Source organism: Nannospalax galili, unplaced genomic scaffold, assembly GCF_000622305.1.
Source record: "Nannospalax galili isolate Female #2095 unplaced genomic scaffold, S.galili_v1.0 scaffold146, whole genome shotgun sequence".
Taxonomy (NCBI): Eukaryota; Metazoa; Chordata; class Mammalia; order Rodentia; family Spalacidae; genus Nannospalax; species Nannospalax galili.
This window is the reverse complement of record NW_008357929.1, coordinates 3,957,486-3,977,137: the sequence shown is the minus strand read 5'-3', so window position 1 is coordinate 3,977,137 and position 19,652 is coordinate 3,957,486. Positions and strand designations below refer to the sequence as shown.

The following is a 19,652-nucleotide window of genomic DNA, read 5'->3' as shown; positions in this document are numbered from 1 at the left end:
TTATATCTCAACAAATTACTTTGAAAAAATAATTAAGGGACATGAAATCTACACTAGATAGGAAAGAAATGAGGAAAGGAATAAGGAATGGGATGTCATAAAACATCAGAAGGGCTAAGAGACTGAAATTCTTGCATTTGTATTGATACTCATACAGGCAAAGAACAGGTACAGATACAGCAGAACAGGTACAGATACAGCAGAACAGGTACAGATACAGCAGAACAGGTACAGATACAGCAGAGTAGGTACAGATACAGCAGAACAGGTACAGATACAGCAGAACAGGTACAGATACAGCAGAGTAGGTACAGATACAGCAGAACAGGTACAGATACAGGAGAACAGGTACAGATACAGCAGAACAGGTACAGATACAGGAGAGTAGGTACAGATACAGCAGAACAGGTACAGATACAGCAGAACTGGTACAGGCACAGTACCAACAAACTAAGGATAGAAGATTTTGGTCAGAGAATGAGATGTTTCAGACACAGGAAAAAAAAAACCCAAATCATGACATGGATTGAAGAACGGCCACAAGACTGGGTGGATGAAAGGGGCAAGAAATGAAAATCACTTGACTTGAGGTCACTACGGGTAAAGAGGACTGTCCACATGGGTGCTGATGTCACCCAGGGTTCAGGAGAGTCCATGAGCCAAGGGCACAAGTGTTGAGAGAATGGTCCACAGATGGCAGCAGTGCATGGCTAGTGCTGATACTCCCAGGAGCTGTGAGTCTTGGTGGAGCCACATATGGGAAGGAAGGATTTGAAGAAAACCATTGGACAGTGAGTGTGACGCAGTCACCACCCATACTGAGGAGGATGAGCCCAGTCAAGAGTGATGCAAGGGAATCAGTGTCTTGGGGGATAGTGGAAGGCTCCATGACCATCAGGAGATTGACCAGACATCCAGTCAGTAGTTGCAACTAGAAAGATTTGTTTAGTACAAAAGGCTACTTTGTAAAAAAGCACTAGGGGAGTGAGATGGAAGAAATCCAGCAAATAATAGAACGTGAGAGAGTAGAGTCTTGTAAGGCCTTAGGTCTTAGACAGGGTGGCATATCGCAGGAAAAGTGGGGCAGATTTGGCTGCCTGTACGCATTCAAAGAAGCTGATCCTAATGTTCTCCAGAAAGAGGTGATGATGGGAGAGTGTCCCAGCTCTACAGAAGGAGCTAACAGTGGACCAAGTAGACAGTGGCTAGGAGCCCTGATCTAGGTGTGCTAGCAACACAGACCAAGTTAACAAGTTGTGATCTTGGAGCCAGTCCTCACTCTATTATTATCTAGCCCATGACCTTGAACATGTCCTTTCCCGAAGTCTCCATTTCTCAGATATTAGGATTTTTGGACTGATAGACATATATATATCTCTTTCTACAGAGATTTTGTTGAGGAGACGTTGGGAAACAAATATGTGGTGGGAAGAGCACTTGATTTTGCATCCTCATTTGAAGAATCAGGACCAGCCACTCCCATGTTTTTTATCCTGTCTCCAGGGGTGGACCCACTGAAAGACGTGGAAAATCAAGGTGAGAAAAGCTTTCCTTGGAGCCAAGGCTGGAGTCTTTCATTCTTTGGGGCTGTTGCTTTCTCTTTTCCACATTCAAGGTTCATTGTGCAGTTCTAGACATTTGCAGGCCAGACAAGCCAGAGTCAGTGCTGAAGCAGAGCCATTGCAGAGAAAAGAAGAAAAGCTTTATTTTTAGCTTTTTCTATTGAGAGCTGTGATTCATGTTGAATTGATACTTGCATATAGTGTGAATAAGGGGTCCAACTTTGTCCTTTGACATGTAGATATCTAGCTCTCAGTGCCAATTGTAGAAAAGACTGAATTGTCTTGGATCCCTTGTCAAAATTAAATTGATCAGGGACCAGAGATATGGCTCATCAGTTAAGAGTGCTTGCTGCTCTTGCAGAACACCTGCATTTGGCTCCCAACACCACGACAGGTGGCTCACTACTGCCTGTAACTCCAGCTCCAGGGGATCCAATTCCTCCTTCTGACCTCCATAGGTACTTGATCACATATAGCATACACTCTCACAGATACACATGCACATATATTAAAATAACAATAAATCTTTTTAAAATTTTTAATTAAATTGATTACAAATGTCAGAGCTTATTTTTAGAGTATTCATTCTATTCTGTTGGTCCATGTGTCTGTGTATGCCAAGAACATTCCTGACCCTGGAACTTTGTGACAGATCTTTAAATCAGGAAGTATGAGTCCTCCAACTTTTTTTCTTTACTTCAAGATTGTTTGGACTCTGTGGGGTCTCTTATATTCCCATATAACCTTTAGGAGTAACAGTCAAGTTCTCCAAACACTAAGAAAAGATTTCAATAGGTATTGCTTTGATCATCATATTGATCAACTTAGGAAATGCTGTCATCTTAACAGCATTAAGTGTTCTGACCCATGAAGTTTTGTAACTTAGTTTCTTTTGACAGCATTGTATAGTTTGTAGTGCACATGTCTTACACTTAAAAAATTATTCCTAAGGGTTTTTCATGTTGATTCTGTTGCACACAAAATTATTTCCTTAATTTCAGTTTCATTGGTAGTAAAATTTTATATATTAACTTCTATATAGAAAGCTGGCTGAACTTGTCTATTGGTTCTAGCGTTCTTATTCATGAGTTGCTCAATATTTTCCAGCTATCAAATGTGCACACACGCACACACGCACACACACACACTATTCTCTAAATATAAGACTATGTCATCTGCAAAGTCAAGATTTTTTTACTTCATTTCTAATCCCGGTGCTTTTTAAATTTCTTTTTCTTTCCTAATTGCCCTGGCTAGAATTTCAGAACAATGTTAAATAGAAGTGGCAAATTTGGACATCCTTGTCTTGTTCCTAATCTTAGGAGACAATTTTCAGCCTTCTCCACTGAATATAATGTTAGCTGTGGATTTTTGTAGATATCCTTTGTCAGACGGAGGAAGTTGCTTCTGTTTCTAGCTTGTTACATTTTTTCTTTAATTTTGACTGAGCAATCCACTTCTCCAACCTTGGCTTCAGGATGTGATATTCTCTAGTCCACTTCCTCCACTTCTTTTTTCACTCTTTTCCTCTAAAATTGTTGAGTTCCTGAGTTTTTCAAGTTTTGTTTCAGTTTGGCTTTTCTTCAGAGATTTTTATCTCTTTATTGAATTCTAATTTCATGTTTTGAATTGTTTCAATTATCTCATTCAACTATGTTTCCATAGTCTTCATTCAGTCTTTTATTCATATCCTCTGAGTTCCTTGGACAGATTTATAATTACTATTTTGAAAGTATTATCTTGTGCATGCCCTAGGTTGCCCTTCTAAGGAAACATTGTGATGGGGGTGCTAATTTCCAGAGCAGACATACTATCTTGTATGTTCATGTTATTTGTGTGGTTTTTGGAGGAGACCTAGGTATCTGGACTTGTGTGGTGGTGTTTCTTAGTATTACTCAGTGATCTCATCTTTTTTGAATGTGTTGTTTGTGTATTGTCTGGTTGTCTCTACTGTTTCCCCAACTTGTCAGGTTATGACCCAGCTGAGTAGTGCAGTTTGATGGCCAATTTATGTTGATATGCAAATGGGATGTAAGAAGTGGTCTCAGTTCAACTAGGGATGGGATAGGTGCAGCTTCTGAGTTGAGGTTCCAGGATTGACTCCACACAGTCCTGGATCAGCAGGGTGGGCTACGTGACTGCTCAGCAAGTCTGGAGGAGCATGGAGATCTGAGGCAGGCAAGGATCCCAATGACCCCAGTCTTTTTCTTTAATTTTGAAAACTGTTAGGTTTTGTCAGTGTTTGATCTGCATCTAGTGAGGTGCTAAAATATCTGTTTTTCCTTATTGCATTAATATGATGTTATATTACTTGTTTTTTAATTTTTTAAACCAACCTTGCAGTCTAAGGTCCCAAAAATCCTAAATGTATAATCCTTTTTCTACATTACTAAATTCAAGTCGCTAATATTTTTGTTAGTGATACTGATATGTATGTCCATAGGGGCCATTGATCTGCTTTTTTACTTTATTATTGTCAGGTTTTAGTGTCATAATAATGCTAAGAATCTATTCATTGGGCTGAGTTTGAAAGTATTCCTTCCTATCTTTTGTGAATATTCTGTGAAGGACTGGTGTATCATTCACATTTTTATCATTACGACAAATACTTAAGGTGGCCAACTTCATTAAGTAAAAGACATTTATTTATCTTGGAGGCTGAAAATCCGATAGTTCTCGTGAAAGTTCCACAGTGGATAATCAGGATCATGCATAGGGAGAGAATCACAGAGGCAACAATCCAAGAAGGAAGGAAAGGCCAGTCTTGCATGTGCTAGGGGAACGTTCCCAGAGAGCTCAAGTCTAGGGCACTCAGTGACCCAAGGACCTCCCACTAGACCCCACGTCTTAAAGGTCCCATAGCACCCCACAATAGCAACACCCTGGAAGCCAGGCTTCCAGTCACATGGACCCTTAGGGAAGATGGAAAACAATTATGGAACCTGGCATCCATTCTCATGAATGTTTGGTAGAACTCAGTGATGGAGCCACTAGGCTTGATCTTTGTGAATAGGAATTTCTAAAATTAAGAGTTCAATCTCTTTGCCATTTGTATGTCTATTCCAATTTTCTATTGCTTGTTGAGTAAGTTTTAGTAATTTTTTCTTTCTAGGCCTTTATTTACTTATCTGCTATAGAATGTGTTGGTAAAAACTTTCCAAATTTTGATATTTAAATTAAAATGTTTAGTTCTTCTATAGTATAAAACTAATATTGGATGTGTACATGTGTGTATGCAGGTGTACATGTTTGTGCAGGTCAGAGATCAACCTCAGATGTTATTTCTCAGGAGACATCCATCTTGGGGAGGGGTTGTTTGGGGGGTTTGTGATGTTTGTTTGTTCATTTGTTTGTTTGTTTTGAGACAGGATCTCCCGGTAGCCCCAACTGGCATGGAACTTGCTATGTAGATCAGGCTGGCCTCAATCTCAAAGAGATCCACCTGCCTCCCTCCTCCCAAGTGCTGGGATTAAAGGCATGTGCCACCATGCCTGGCCCCTCTTGTTTTTTGAGACATGGTCTCTTATTGGCCTGGAACTCACAAGTAGTCTAGGCTGACCAGCCAGTAAGCCCCAGATATCCACCTGCCTCTATCTTCCCAACAGCAGGATTACATACATGTACTGTATACATAGATTTTGGGGGGGGGTTCTGGGGCTTGAACTCAGGTCCTCCAGCTTGTCTGGCAAGCACTTTACTGAGATATGTAACCCAGCTCCAAAACTTAATAATTTATTTCTCATGACTTCCCTCTATATAAGATAAGGCTTCCATTTGCCAACTGTGAACCTGTGCTTTTATTTTTACATAATTAAGACTGAAGTCATGGCCATTTTCCCGCTGCTGCCATCATTAATTCTACATGTATCTAATCTAAATGTATTAATACTTAAACTTGAACAACAATAAACAGTTCCTATATCCTAAGTAATATAAATATAAATTCACTTCAGGAACAATGTCTATGATTACATTCTATTTTAAAAATTCATTATTATTAGTGTGTGTGCATGCATACATAATGTAGGGGGTATGCATGCCACTGAAGTATGTAGTGAACAAATCTGTAGATGTACCTTTACTCACTGAGCCATCTGTGCTGGATAGCTTTAGTGTTAACTTGACATACCTGGGGGAGCCTCAGTTGGGGAATTGCCTCCATGGGACTGGCCTGTGGCCATGTCTATGAGGGCATTTTCTTGATTGATGAGTAATGTAGGAGGGCCCAGCCCACAGTGGGTGGTGCCACCCCTGGGCAGGTGGGCCTGTGTTGCGTAAGAAAGCAGGATGAGCAGGGGCCAGGAGAGCAAGCCAGTGAGCAGCATTCCTCCGTGGCCTATGCTCCAGCTCCTGCCTCCAGGTTCCTGCCCTGAGTTCCTGCCTTGAGCTCCTGCATGAACTGTGACCCGGGAGATGTAAGCCAAATAAACCCTTTCCTCCCCAAGTTGGTATTGGTCAGAGTGTTTTGTCACAACAATGAAGAAACAAACTAGGACAGAAGTTGGTACCAGAGAGTAGGATATTTCTGTGACAGGCCTAACTTTGGTGTTTTAAGGAGAACTGTGGAAGCATTTGGAACTTTGGGCTGGAAAAGCCATTGAGTGCTTAGAGTTTGTTGCTGTGGAGCTTGGAACAGTTAGTTGAAAGAGTTGTGGACGATGGAGGCCTGGCTTGTGAAGCTTCAAAGGGAGGCAGAGACTATCAGGGCTATTCGTGTGATATTTTGGATTGAAAATCTGTGGGTTCTGGTGGGCTGGAGTTGAAGAATCAGCTATGACTAAGAAGAGACTAGAACATGAAGCAAAACTTCTGTTTTACTGGGACATTTGATGCTGGTTAGCTGGGGCTGAAAAATCAGCTGTAAGTAACGAGACCAGCATCACTGAGGTTAAATCTTCTGGGAGGTATTTCCTCAGGGTCAGCACACAGAGGGGACCTGAACCTCCATCTCAAGCTGGAAACAGGGCTTGGTAATGTGTAAGAGTCTCCTTCATGGTTCTGGTGTTGAAAGTGTGAAAGGGTCACAGAGAGCGGCTGAGGCTTGGTACTGTGAGAGGCCAGGAAAGGCCATAGGTGAAAGTGCAGCTTCAGTTGCGGTGAAGACCTCAGGATTGAAGGGGTCATGGAGAGAATCTGAGGTTTCGCACCCCAAGAGGCAAGAAGAGGCCATTGGTGAGGGTGTAGCCTCAGTTTCAGTGGAGACTCCAGCTTTTTGTGGATGCCAGGACCATGGGACGACCACCAAGGACAGCAGTAAATGTGGAATGCAGTTGGCTTGGGTCTGCGAGATGAGCTGTGTGTGCTGTGGATGGCAGAGTCAGAGAAGCGGAGCTGCCAGAACCCTTTGGAGCCAGAAGATCTTGAATGAATCCCAGATGTCCAGCCTTGAGCTACTTTGCTGGACTTTGATTTTGCTTAGGTGTGCCTGATTCTCCCATTTGTGACAAGACAGTACTTGTTTTGTCGTTTCATCCACCTGTCTTGCATCCAATTTTTCAACTTCATTTGGCTGGTACAAATCATCAGAAAAGAATCCTAAGAAATAAAATTTCTGAACTATTGTTTGCCCCCAAATTTGTTGGATAGTTTTCTATGTACAAAATTATTTCTGCTCAGAACTTTGGATATATGACTCCACTGTGTTTTGGAAGGCAGTTTTGTTTGTGAGTGGGGATTTGCCAACAAAACACCTTATTTTTTGGCCCCTTTTCATTCCCTAGGAACCTTAGTATCATCTGCCTTGTGTGCTGATTATTTGATGAGCTGTGTCTACAGGTGGTCCTTTCCGTTCATCTGTTCAGATCTCAGCATATCAATTCAAGGAAGAATCACACCTTTCTGGAGCTCCCAAAGTTTTACTGTGTTACTTTTGGTAAATGCCACCATTACTTACCAAGTTGGCCAAAACGGAAACCAGGAAATCAGTCATCTTAAATAGCACTTTGCCACCCTATCAAATTGTCTCTATTTTTGTTTGGATCCTGGATGAGCAGTTATAATGTCTCACCTGGATTATCAAAATGATCTCCTTACTCAAATCTCCCCCCACCCCTAAACTCCTTTACCATCCTGCAACCAGAGTCCTGTTGCTACATCTCTAATCTGGTGATATCAATCTGCTTCTATTTTTCAAATTTAAAAAAAAATTACTTCCATGTTTTAAATTTATTTTTACTGTGTTTTTGAAAATTTTATACAATATATCTTGATCCTACTTAAGCCCCTCCCCTCTCTGCACTCCACCATAGCCCCCGACCACCAGTTTCATGCATTCTGTCACATATGTTAAGGTCTATTGACCACAAATGTCCCTTGGTGTGAGTCCATCCACTGGAGCCTGGCCAACCTATCTAGTGTCACTCCCTTAAAGAAAACCAACTCTCCTCCCAGTTGTCATCGGCTGCCAATAGATTCTCAGCTAAGGCTGGGGATTCTTACAGATTTCCCCACTCCTATGCTGGGTTTTCATCTGGTTTGAGCTTGCATGAGTCTTGTGCATGCTGTCACCATTGCTGTAAATTCATATGAAAAACTTCCCAGCCGCCTGGAAAACCCAGTTTCCTTGTGGTCTTCTATCTCCCCTGCCTCTTACAGTCTTTCCACCCCCTCTCCACAAAGGTCCCTGAGCCATTGGTGGTAGATTTGATATAGGTATCTTACCCATATATTTATTTTTATTTTATGTGTATGAGTGTTTTGCCTACATGTATATAAGTATACCCATGCATGCGATGCCTGTGAGTCCAGAATAGGGCTCTGATCCCCTGGAACTGGAGTTATGGATGGTTGTTAGCCACCATATAGGTGCTGGGAACAGACCCCAGTTCCTCAGCAAGAGCAGTCAGTGCTGTTAGCCACTGATCCCCTCACTCTGCTCCTTAACTTTCTTGTGGACTCCTGCCCAGCCTAAAGGTTAATGATTGATGTGGCCTGTAGGGCCTGGCCTTTCTGTCCAGCCCTGGATCTTACCTGCCCCCAGCCTCACACTTCTCCAGCCCCACAGCCTTTTTAGATCCTCAGTTATACTGTGGGCCTTCCTGAACTAGGGCATTTCAGCAAATTTTCCCTTTCATCTGAAATATTCTCAACAGTGCAGTGCCTATTCTGCAAAGATCAGCCTCTCACGACCTCTTCACTGCATGACCATTTGGTTCCATTTATATCACCTCATGCACTTTATATATTTGTGTCATGGCATTTAACACAATTCTAATTTAATTGTTTTTGCATGGCTTGAACTTATGTTTGCCTGCCTACTTGTCACTAAGATCTTTGAGGTCAGAGACCATGTCACCTTGGTTCTAATCTCCTTGTTAGAGTCTCATAGCACAGACAATGTGCTCAGTAAATATTTGTTCAATGAATTAACACATGAATGAATGTCATGAGAAAGTTCAACATAACTTAGATATTCCTGACTTCCACAGTTGTATACAGCTCTATATTCCTTCTGTCCACCAGGGTTGTTGTTTTTAGATGGATAAATCTAGTTTCTTCATTTTCATTCACCATTCTCCCTTTGAAAGATTTCATATACTCCATTTATGAGCAATATCCTACTGTTCTTAGCCAGTTGACCTCCAACGATTCCATCATGTCGTTTGAAGTTTCCTGTTATCTCAGGCACACTGCCCCCTCCCTGATCTATGTTGGTTATTTGTCTGTGAATGCATTATCTCAGCCTTGCCCTTGGTTTAATCTCAATGCATACTTCTAGAGGCAATATTGCTGTTCATCAACAGGAGATCACTTAGACACCTGGGTCCTCGCTCTTCTTTCCTCCCTCCCTGACTTCTTGATGGTTTGATTTATTTTCTAATTTTCCCATTTAGATACAGATTCTGGAGGCATACATATTTCCCATTTCTTAAATCTAATCAGTTGCCTGATGAGCCCCAATCCTCGGGTTTGGAATACACATAGCTGACCCAGTTTCCCCAACCTCCCTTAGTCACAGTGTATTAAGTCAACTTACTTTGCTTGGTTTTGTAGTCTGTATATCAGACAGTTCATTATGTTCCTCTGTTTAGACTCTTAAAAGCATGATATCCTTTCATATCTTCAGGCATCTGGCTTATGTGCTTAACTCCTTCATTGCTCTATTCTTTTATTTTGCTATGGCAGCTATTAGCACCGGATAAGTTTTTAAAACCCTGAAAGCCAGGTGAAAGATTGTATTTCCCAGGATTGGAGAGATAGCTCAACTAAGAGCACTGGCTGTTCTTGTAGAAGACTTGGTCAAGTTCAGTTCCCAGCATCCACATGGTGGCCAACAACCATCTGTAACTCCATCTCAAGGGGGATCTGATGCCCTCTTCTGGCCTCCATGGGCATTGTATAACACAGGTGCACTTATAGAGAGACAGGCAAAACACTCATGTGCATAAAAAATAAATAAATCAAAAATAATTTTTAAAGATTGTGTTTTCTTACCTTCATTCCATTCTCTTGACAAAATGCATGTGCCCACAGACCAACAAAACAGAGTTTGCTAAGCAATTAAGCTTGCCTCCAACCCTTGAATAGAAGTCTAGACCTTTCTGATACATTTGTGCCACTCAGAATCCTCCAGGATTTCTCATTCTGAGCAGTTGTAGAGTGGGAAGGAGAAGGAGAGATGGAGGGAGGAAAGGAAGAGAAGGAGAAGGGGGAAGAATAGCTGGGGGACTAGCAAGATGAAGACAGGAGGAGAGAGAGGAAAGGAGGGGGAGGGGGAGGAAGAAATATTTAATGTGATGTTTCCATTGTGAGCCTGCGCCTTGAATGGCTGAGCCATCTCTCCAGAAGGAAGGAACTGAATCCACCTTTCTTGGCCTCTGTTTGAACATGAGCTGCACCTCCCTCATTGTATGCTGTCTTGTGTTCTCTGATTAATTCTGCAACAGCACATTAATCTCACCCATCCTCTCCCCTCTCTCCATCTGCCCCACTTTTCCCATCAGTCTCTTTGCGCGTTTATTTGCTCCTTCCCCTTATATACCTCCCCTTTGTTTTCTGCCACCCAACATGCCTTCCTACCCTCTCGGGTCACTGTAAAGAAAAAAATGAAATCTCGAATGTGAAAAGACAACAGCACTGTACAGCGTGATAATGGTGAAGATGTGGCTTCTGCTCTCCAAGGCAGCTGTGTTCTCCTTCCTTCATATCCCATCACATCTTTCAAAGCCAGCTTCATCTTTGCCCTCTCCTCATCATCCTATGCAGGTATCTTCTCTGGTCGTTCTTTCACGTGTCTGTAGTATGATCTTGCTTGGTCCCCTTCTTCCTTTTTCAAGTACCTGGTTTTGACAAAATTAATTCCGTTGCTTCGATTTTGTGATCGGAGGCAGCTGTCTACCCCACCTTTGACTTCTACTGCCTTCCTTTTCTTTCTTATGTTCTAGTCAGAATGACAAGCTCACACAGATTTGTGTAGGCTGCTACCAGATATGTTCAAAGAAGCAGATTTCATTTAGGGTCTTTGCAGCCAGATTATCAATATTTTGCTTTGAGTTTCTTTTCCCTGTTCCTAGCCCATTCTCTTTCCTTTGAGAGGCAGAGAAAAGTAGGTTAGACTAGGGCAGTCTTGACCAGAAGGCAGTGTCAAGATTGATGGAGTATTGTTTTTTAGTGATGAAAGAACTCATTTGTTCATGTGCCAGAGAATAGGAGGGTGAGCAGAGAAAGAAAGGTTGAAGATAAAAGGAGAGCAGAATTTAGAGAACAAACTGATGGGCAGAAAAGGGCACCCCCTTCTGTGGAGAGGGGGAAGTGCAGAGGGGTGGATCAAGGCAGCAAATTGACATTTCTGCGGGGGGGTGGGGGCATAGGTTCCTCAGGAAGGTGAGAGCTAAGCAATTTACTGAAAGACTTAAAGACAGAAGGGAAGATCAGCTCTTCTTCACCTAACAGCACTGACTTGACACAGTGGGCCCTAACAGGGATGACAGAGTATATGGGCTCCAGTGCTCAGGGGGTATGGGAGGGTGCGGGTGGGGATGAGGGTATAAAGATGATTAAGATTGATTGAGCTATTCTGTATGAAAGACACAAAAATTCAATAAAAACAAACTTAAGAAAAGAAAAAGACAGGGGAGAGGTGGTATGGCTAAACACATGAAAAAATTTCCCAGTTAACACTGAGGCTGAGGACTGTGAGTTTTTCGTAGCACCAATTCACTATAGACATTATTTTCTCTTTTACTAATGTTTGGATTCATCTAGAACTAAAGCTTCTAACAGGTCCATAATGGAGATGTAGAAGGGAGCAATGGAGTTGAGGATTATATAAGATCATGGTTCAAATTCAGTATTTTTGGAACCATTAAGTCAAAAAGGTGAAGGTAAAGATCAGAGAAAAATAGAGGATCCAGTAACTTGGGCGTTTCCTGGAAGTAAAGTAATATGTGAATGTGTGTGGACCTGGGAGTATGCTGTGATAGCGTTGGGTAGATATGTAGAAAGAGCAGCTCAGCTCTGGGACAGCCGTTGGTGACAAGAACAACTTGGGTACAGCCCTGGCAGGGAGTAGTGGCAGTGGACTGGTGTGAAGTTCTTTGAAGATAAGAAAGACAAGGAAGCATGCAGCCGGATGTTGACGAACTCTTTCATAACGACATTAAAGTTTACTGGGGCAGTGATGAAAGAGGGGCCAAGTTCTAAAGCTCTTCATGAAAGTCAGTCTCACTGGGAGGCTGGTAGAAGGCACAGAAGCCAGAAGTTAATAGCCAGAAGGTACATGTGTTTTATATTAGCATGGAGAAGAAATTGGCTTCAAGTAGCAAGATAATCCTAGAAAAGCACTCTCCTTCCTCAAAGTCCTTGTCTACACGGCACTCAAGAGAGGGTCACTGGAGCTGTGGTGTCCTCACAGAGACTAGATGGAGGAGGAGCATCCTAGGAGAGGCTAAATGGGGTTTACAGTGCTTTCAGGTGACACAGCGATCTGGAGTGGTAGACAGGTCAGAAAGAGGAGGGTAAGTAACAGACAGAAAGGTAAGTGCATGGAAGCCATAGCACAAATCAGAGTGAATGTGAACCCCTACGAGGACAGCACTACTTAGGGGGACTTGCTCATGATCTAGAAGGTGTCAACAAGCCTCAAGGGTACAAGTGGAAGGACTCTGCACTTTCACCTTACACACCACAAGGCTCACGGGTGACCTAGTCCTAGTTGGCTGAGCATGGAGGAAAGAAAGCCCATCAATTGTTCCCCTTCCCAATATCTCCATTTCTTTCTTGTCAGCCTGGACTAATGCAGATTGATCCAAGCTGACTCTACAATGCCAGGTTTTGCTCCCCCCATGACCCCTCCAGTCTGTAGTTTTCAAACTAATCTTTATTAAGCACCTCTTTCCCATATCCTTCTCTTGCGAATAAAGGAAATAAATAGACTCCTTTGTGAGCAAAAACGTCACAGAAGCCATCTAATAATCCTAGCACCTTTTATCCTGGTGTTTTCACTGGACTTAGTTGTTTATCTCCCCCTTCTAAAGCTGACATCAAATGCATTGCCAGCCAGGATTTATAGAGTTTAATAAAGGTATTTCTTCGATTCATCTCAGTCGAATCTATAATAACTATTTCTCAATATAAAAAGCCATCTACCTTGTATATAGTTGAAGGAGAGGCCACATGTTTTCTTTTTAGTATTTAAAAGAAATATCCAATATTAACTTTTCAAAAAGCTCTCTTACACAGGTGTCAAATTATATCTTCAATTTCACTTCTGGAAGTAAAGTTTTTGTACAAATTTTTATTCTTTTTATCTTTTGCAACATCTTTTTCTACCTTCCTAGGAAAAAAATTGCTTGATGATTCCTTCACAGTATTACACAGCTTTATGATCCATTTATGTAAAGAATGATAGATAACTTTTCCAAACTTTATTGGATTGTGCTAACAGCTAATGTGTAAACAGAATTGGTCCTGTATATTACGGCTATTTTTTTAGATTCTATTTTCTTTGGGCTTGAAGAGCAATTCCTGGGCATTGGCGGAGGTATTTTCTGCTATTATTATTCCTTTATCTTGTTTTCCACACTAACGTCAGAACAAAACATTCACACCAAGACCTGCTCTTTTTTGCCTCTTATCTCTCTCCACTCTATGCAAAATGACAACATAAAGCTTCTTATGTGTTGTGAATAATGAAGGAGGGGCCTTATAGGGTGGAAACCGGAAACCAGAACTAACTGTATCTTGCCTCTACTGGCCACACCTCCCCAGAAGTCCCAGAGAAGACTGAATAGGTATTCTGAAGACAAAGCAAACCAAAGGGGCCACACCCACAAGCTTTCTCATCAGCACTTTGTAGGTAGTGAACCACTACTCAGTCTTCAAGTGGAAGCCCTGTAGAAGTGCATCAGCACCCCAACCAGTCCTGGCAATTAGCTAAGGAAGCAAGGGTGGAGTGTTTGAGCATGGACAACTGGGATTATATATTTATATATTATATTATATTATATTATATTATATTATATTATATTATATTATATTATATTTATCTGGGATTATAAATCTGAAGGATGTAATCTCCTGTCAAGGGAAAGAAAATGTGAGATTTGAGTATGGGTTTAGGTATGCCTAGGTTTGAGAGATAATGTAGGGGTGTGCAATCCCTTAAGAACATTAGCACAGATGATTAGACTCAAGAAATGATCATGACAACTTCATTCTCACTTTAGGAAAAAAACTTGGATATACTTTCAACAATCGGAACTTTCATAACGTGTCTCTGGGGCAAGGACAAGAGGTGGTGGCTGAGGCTGCACTGGATCTGGCTGCCAAGAAAGGTCACTGGGTTATTCTGCAGGTACAGCCCCTCTGCCCTGATCTGGGCCAGTTCTGACCCCTTGCCTATTTGGACTACATCCCGTAGTCTCTAGGCTTCTCTGTGCCTCTTGATCCTCTCACCCACATATCCCTCTATAATTATGTCTGCTTCACTTCCTAATCTCTAATCTCCCTCACCTTCACATCCTCTTCCCCTGGCCTCCTCCAATGACTCTTCTTCCCCTCACCTGTTCTACCACTGTCTCTAAACTGTTCTACTCACAAAAGTGGATTCCATTTTAATGCACGTACAGGAAGTTAGCATTTAGCTGAAGGCCATGGAACTTCCCTCTGTGCTGCTTTTCTGTTGTGTTATATGTTCTCAGTTACTTTAAAGACTAAACTTTAGCCTCTTCACTGGGAGAGAGCTCATGTTGGTGTCTGGAACTGTAGAAATCTACTAGTAGTGAGGTCATAGACCAGGAAAAAGAGAATAAAAGCTACCATTCTGTCAAAGCCTGTCCATGCAACTCTTCAGGCAGCTAGGGCTGGGGCAGAACAACTGACTGATTCTTCTTTTTTCTTTGAACACTCTACAATCAGTCCTATTAGAGCATCCAATGCTATGTTGACTGATTGGTTATAATTTGTGCTTCACTAAATTTCCTTAGAGAAAATTATGTCCTTTATCAACCTTTTCCACCAAGACCACTGCTTTAAACTGCTCAACAAAGGCCTAGCAGGGGCCAAAGATATAGCTCAACTGTTAAGAATGCTTGCTGCTCTTTCAGTGGACTAGAGTTCAGTTCCCAGTACCCCCATTTGGCAGCTCACAACCACCTGTAACTCCAGCTCTAGGGAATCTGACACCCTCTCTGGCCTTGTCAGCACCCACATATATACCACAAACACACATTCATGCACATAAATAAAAATAAAGTCAATATTTTTTTAAGTCTCTTGGGTGGGAAAGGGTGACAAAAAGGGCACTGGGGAAGGTAGATATAACCAAAATATATATTACATCTTTTAACCTGTTGGGTGAAAGACTTCACAAACAAACTAAAGAAAGAATAGCTCCAAAAGCCAGCCATTCACCCATTCTGACTTCCATTGCCAAGAGCTTCAACAGTCTCCTCATTACTTACTCTACTCTGGCTGTTGAGTCTTCTTAATTATCCTGTTATTTACGGGGAGCCCAGCAGCTGAGGGATCTGCCATTCCCTGGAACTCCTTTTCCAAAAGCAGTAGGAATCCCAGGAGAAGCATGCTGATAGCTGGAGTTGCTGTTTCCTCCATGTTCTGGGAGGTATAATTTCCTGCCTCTGAAGATTCATTTGCCAGGAGACCTGCTCCTGGCCACCAGTCTTAGGGAACCCAGCATGGAGGTCTGACTTTGTTTATGAAACTGTGGTTCTGCTTCCAACAAGGTCCCTCAGACAAGGAGTTGAGAGTTTCCCTCCTCAGCACCTAATGGCCACCTAGCATGCCCATATCTTATGTTGATATGGTTTCTGAGATCTCTCAAAGACTGAGCTCAAAGCTCTTTCTTTAATCCCCAGTGACAGGGCATCTCCGAGGGATATTGTTTCTCCAGATGAGCACCGAGCAGTCTGAATGCTTGCCTCTTCTGTGTGAATGAAGCATTGGAGTACTGGCTGGACATGACCTGTCTAAACTGCAGAGTAGAAGTAAAAGAAAAGGATCCCCAAGAATGATACCTCTCCTAGGGACTCATAGCTATTCTGAATTTAAGAATTCCCTGGTGCTGCCAGGAGTGGTGGCACATGCCTTTAATCCCAGCACTCAGGAGGCAGAGGCAGGCTCATCTCTGTGAGTTCAAGGCCAGCCTGGTCTACATAGTGAGTTCCAGGACAGCTGGGGCTACAGAGAGATCCTGTCTCAAAAAGTCAAAAAGACCAAAAAAAAAAAAAAGAATTCCCTGGTGTTGCTGAGCATTGTGGCACATACCTGTAATCCTAGCACTCAGGAGGGAGGTACATGAGGATCTCAAGTTTGAGGACCAGCCTAGGTTACATAGCAGGTTCTAGACAAACATAGGCTAGAAAGTGAAATCTTATCTCAAGACCCCCACCCTCAAAAAACTTCTGGGAAAACAAAAACCCGTTAAGCAATTCACCTTTCAAAATTAAAAAATCCTACATAATACCCTTTCAAGAAGACTCTAAATGATGTCAGCAGTCCTGAGACACCTATGATATAGAAATATTGTTCAAGTCAGTGTTTCTCAAATGGATCTAATGTCTATTACGATGTTCCATGTCACACTAGGAAAAGCTGCCGAGGTCCCTACCTTAGAGCAATCAGTAGTCTTCCCCAGAAGACCTGGCTTCCCAGGACCTGGGAGTGAGTCCAAGGCTCAGGCTGTCCCCACTTTTACTGGTTATAGTAGCTGTGGACTGAGTTTCCCAGGTTCTGGAAGCTTTGGGGATCCTTGAACCCATCCAGAATTCTATCTACAGGCTTGCCCTGCTCTGTCCTGCCCTGGTGGGGAAGTCAGGGTTCCAAAGAACCAGAACCACTCCCAGCCTGCAGATGCTGCCTCCTAATAGGAAGCCTGTCTCTACAGGAAGCCCACTGGAGTCTCTGCTCCAGTAATGTGATTATAAAAAATGAATTCCTTAACAAATTTTCATTTCCTCCACCGCTACTAACTCTCACAAGGCATCTTCTAGTATACAAAGCCCTTTCAAATCCATTGCCTTTGGTTCTTGACAGCTACTCTGAGGTAAGTATAGCAAGCGGTGTTGTTATTTCTCTTTTTATTAAGGTGAAAGCAGCATTGAGAGGCCAAATTACTGTGGTCTAAGCACTGTACTCAGTGCTGATCTGTGTGTTTAAGACTCTGCAGGCCTACTTGCCCAAATATTGATGGAGGAGTCTTTATCTGTCCATCATAATGAAACATAATGCAATGCAGCCAAGGGACCAAACTTACTAAAGTAAAGGTACATTGTGCAAAATAGTGCTAAGTGCTGGTCTTGATATAAAGACAGACAGAAATATAAGAATCAGATATGAGGGCAGAAGACAGGCTCAAAAGCCACAGAGAAGCCTATGATGGGAGTAGGGACCTTTGTGTGGGCCTTTGATAGCAGTGACTCAGCGTGTTTTAGGGGGATAATTTTGGTGGCAATTAGCAGAATGGTTTGGAAAGGAGAGGTGACCCAGGAAATCTAACTAGAGAGAGTTTAAATCAGTGCCTTTCAAACATTAACAGGGACACATATTACTAGAGGGTCTCATTGAATGTGCTGACTCAATAAGTCTGGGTGGGGCCTGAGATTCTGTATTTCTAACCAGCGTCTAGGTACTGTAGCAATGTTTGTCCATGTGCCCCCTTTTGATCACAGAGGTTCAAATAATCCAGATGTCAGACAGTAGAGAATTGGACTTGGAATGTAACTGCACGTTAGACTCAACATGCAATCCCTGTACCAACAGCATGGTACCATCTGGGAGCTTGATGGAAATGCAAATACCCAGGCTCTGCTCTACCTACTGAGCCAGAAGCACTGTGGGAGGGCCCAGAAATCTGTGTTTTAGGCAGTCCTCCATGGGATTTTCATACAGTCAAGTTGGAGAACATAGTGCTAGGAAATGCAGTGATCAAGGGATAGGGTTCAATTACATGGTACTAGGAGGTTCCCATTACTGGCATCCCCAGCTCCTTCTATATTGTGATTTTAGATATTTCTGCCATTGAAAGGCTTGAGCTATACAACAGTCTGGTTGTACATAATGCCCCTGAATGCTTTAAAATGTACATTATAAGTCTAGGGTACAGATAAGTGATAAAGCATTTGCCTAGCATGCATGAGACCTGAGTGTATACACACACACACATACACACACACACACATTATTCTATATTTGAAGATGGTTAAGGTGCTTAAATTTTATACTATGTCTATTTTATTGCTGTTTTTTCAAAATATTGCTTGAAGCTGGACTGGGTGTGGTAGCACATGCCTTTTATCCCAGCATTCAGGAGGCAGAGACAGGCTGATCTCTGTGAGATAAAGGCCAGCCTGGTCTACATAATGAGTCCCGGGCCATTTGACGCTACAGAGATATCCTGTTTCAAACAAACAAAATTGCTTAAAGCTAAAAAAAGGTCGGGTTTCTCCTCTAGCTGTCTTACTATTTACTGTCAATGGAGCTAAGCAAATGCCTCCTTGGGGGTTTTTCCTTCTCAACAGAACATCCATCTTGTGGCCAAGTGGCTCAATACCCTGGAGAAGAAGCTGGAGGAGCTCAGCCAAGACAGCCACCCAGAGTTCAGGATCTTCATCAGCGCTGAGCCTGCACCCTCCCCTGAGGGCCACATCATTCCCCAGGGCATTCTGGAAAACTCCATTAAGATCACCAATGAGCCCCCCACGGGCATGCATGCCAACCTGCACAAAGCCCTGGACAACTTCACTCAGGTGCTATCTGGGAGGAAGGGGAAAAAAGCAACACACACATACACACACACACACACACACACACACACACACACACACACACACACACACACACACATAGAGACACAAACAAACACACACACACACACACACACACACACACACACACACACACACACACACACACACACACACACACAGAGAGCCAGTTCAAACCCAGTGAGAGAAAAGTGTGAGCATGGCCAGGAGTTGGGATGCTGGCTGGGCTACCCATCCTCAGCACTGATGTGGGCAAATATGCTCCCCATACCATTGACCTCTACCCAGTGCTCATTCAGTACCTCCCAGCTCCCAACCTCTAGATCCACTTCAAGGAGCTGAGAGTAGGACTTTTCTTTGGCAAGAAGAATGGAGAAATTTTCTGCAAGTCAGTTAACTAATATTCCAAAATGGAGAATGGCAAGTTGCTGGATATCTAATTGATAGGAAACATTGGGTCACACATTTATTGGCTAAGCATCCTATCTTCAAGCAGGAGGATGATGCTCTCATTCAAATGGAATCATTGGATAGTTGTAACCATCTTGAGTATCAAAGTTTAGATAATTCAGGTATTGGGTAGCAGGATTCTAGGCTTGGAATGTATCCATGAGTTAGACTCCTTGAAAGTGACCTCAGGAGGACCCAGGAGGACCAACCTGGGGACTTGATAGAAATGTATATTTCCATGCCCCACTCCCAAAGGTGAGTCTCGGGTACAGTCAGCTTTGAAAGCATTCTGCTCTAGAGAATAACAAGGCACAGAGTTCAAACCCAGGCTAATACTGTATGAGTGTTGTTTCCATTACTGGAACTGAGGCTCATATTGTGGGGGATTTATTTAAAGCCTGCTCTAGAAAAAAAAAAT

At 42.5% G+C, this 19,652-nt stretch overlaps 1 protein-coding gene across 1 annotated transcript in view; it reads left to right on the top strand.

Moving 5' to 3' along the window:
• The window catches only part of Dnah9 (dynein axonemal heavy chain 9), a 430,757-nt gene that overhangs the window by 383,893 nt on the left and 27,212 nt on the right, over nucleotides 1–19,652 (top strand). The window contains exons 61-63 of the mRNA XM_008855701.3: nucleotides 1,388–1,536; nucleotides 14,228–14,355; nucleotides 18,539–18,766. Of these exons, the coding sequence (XP_008853923.1) occupies nucleotides 1,388–1,536; nucleotides 14,228–14,355; nucleotides 18,539–18,766 (505 nt within the window). The remainder of the gene's footprint in view (nucleotides 1–1,387; nucleotides 1,537–14,227; nucleotides 14,356–18,538; nucleotides 18,767–19,652) is intronic.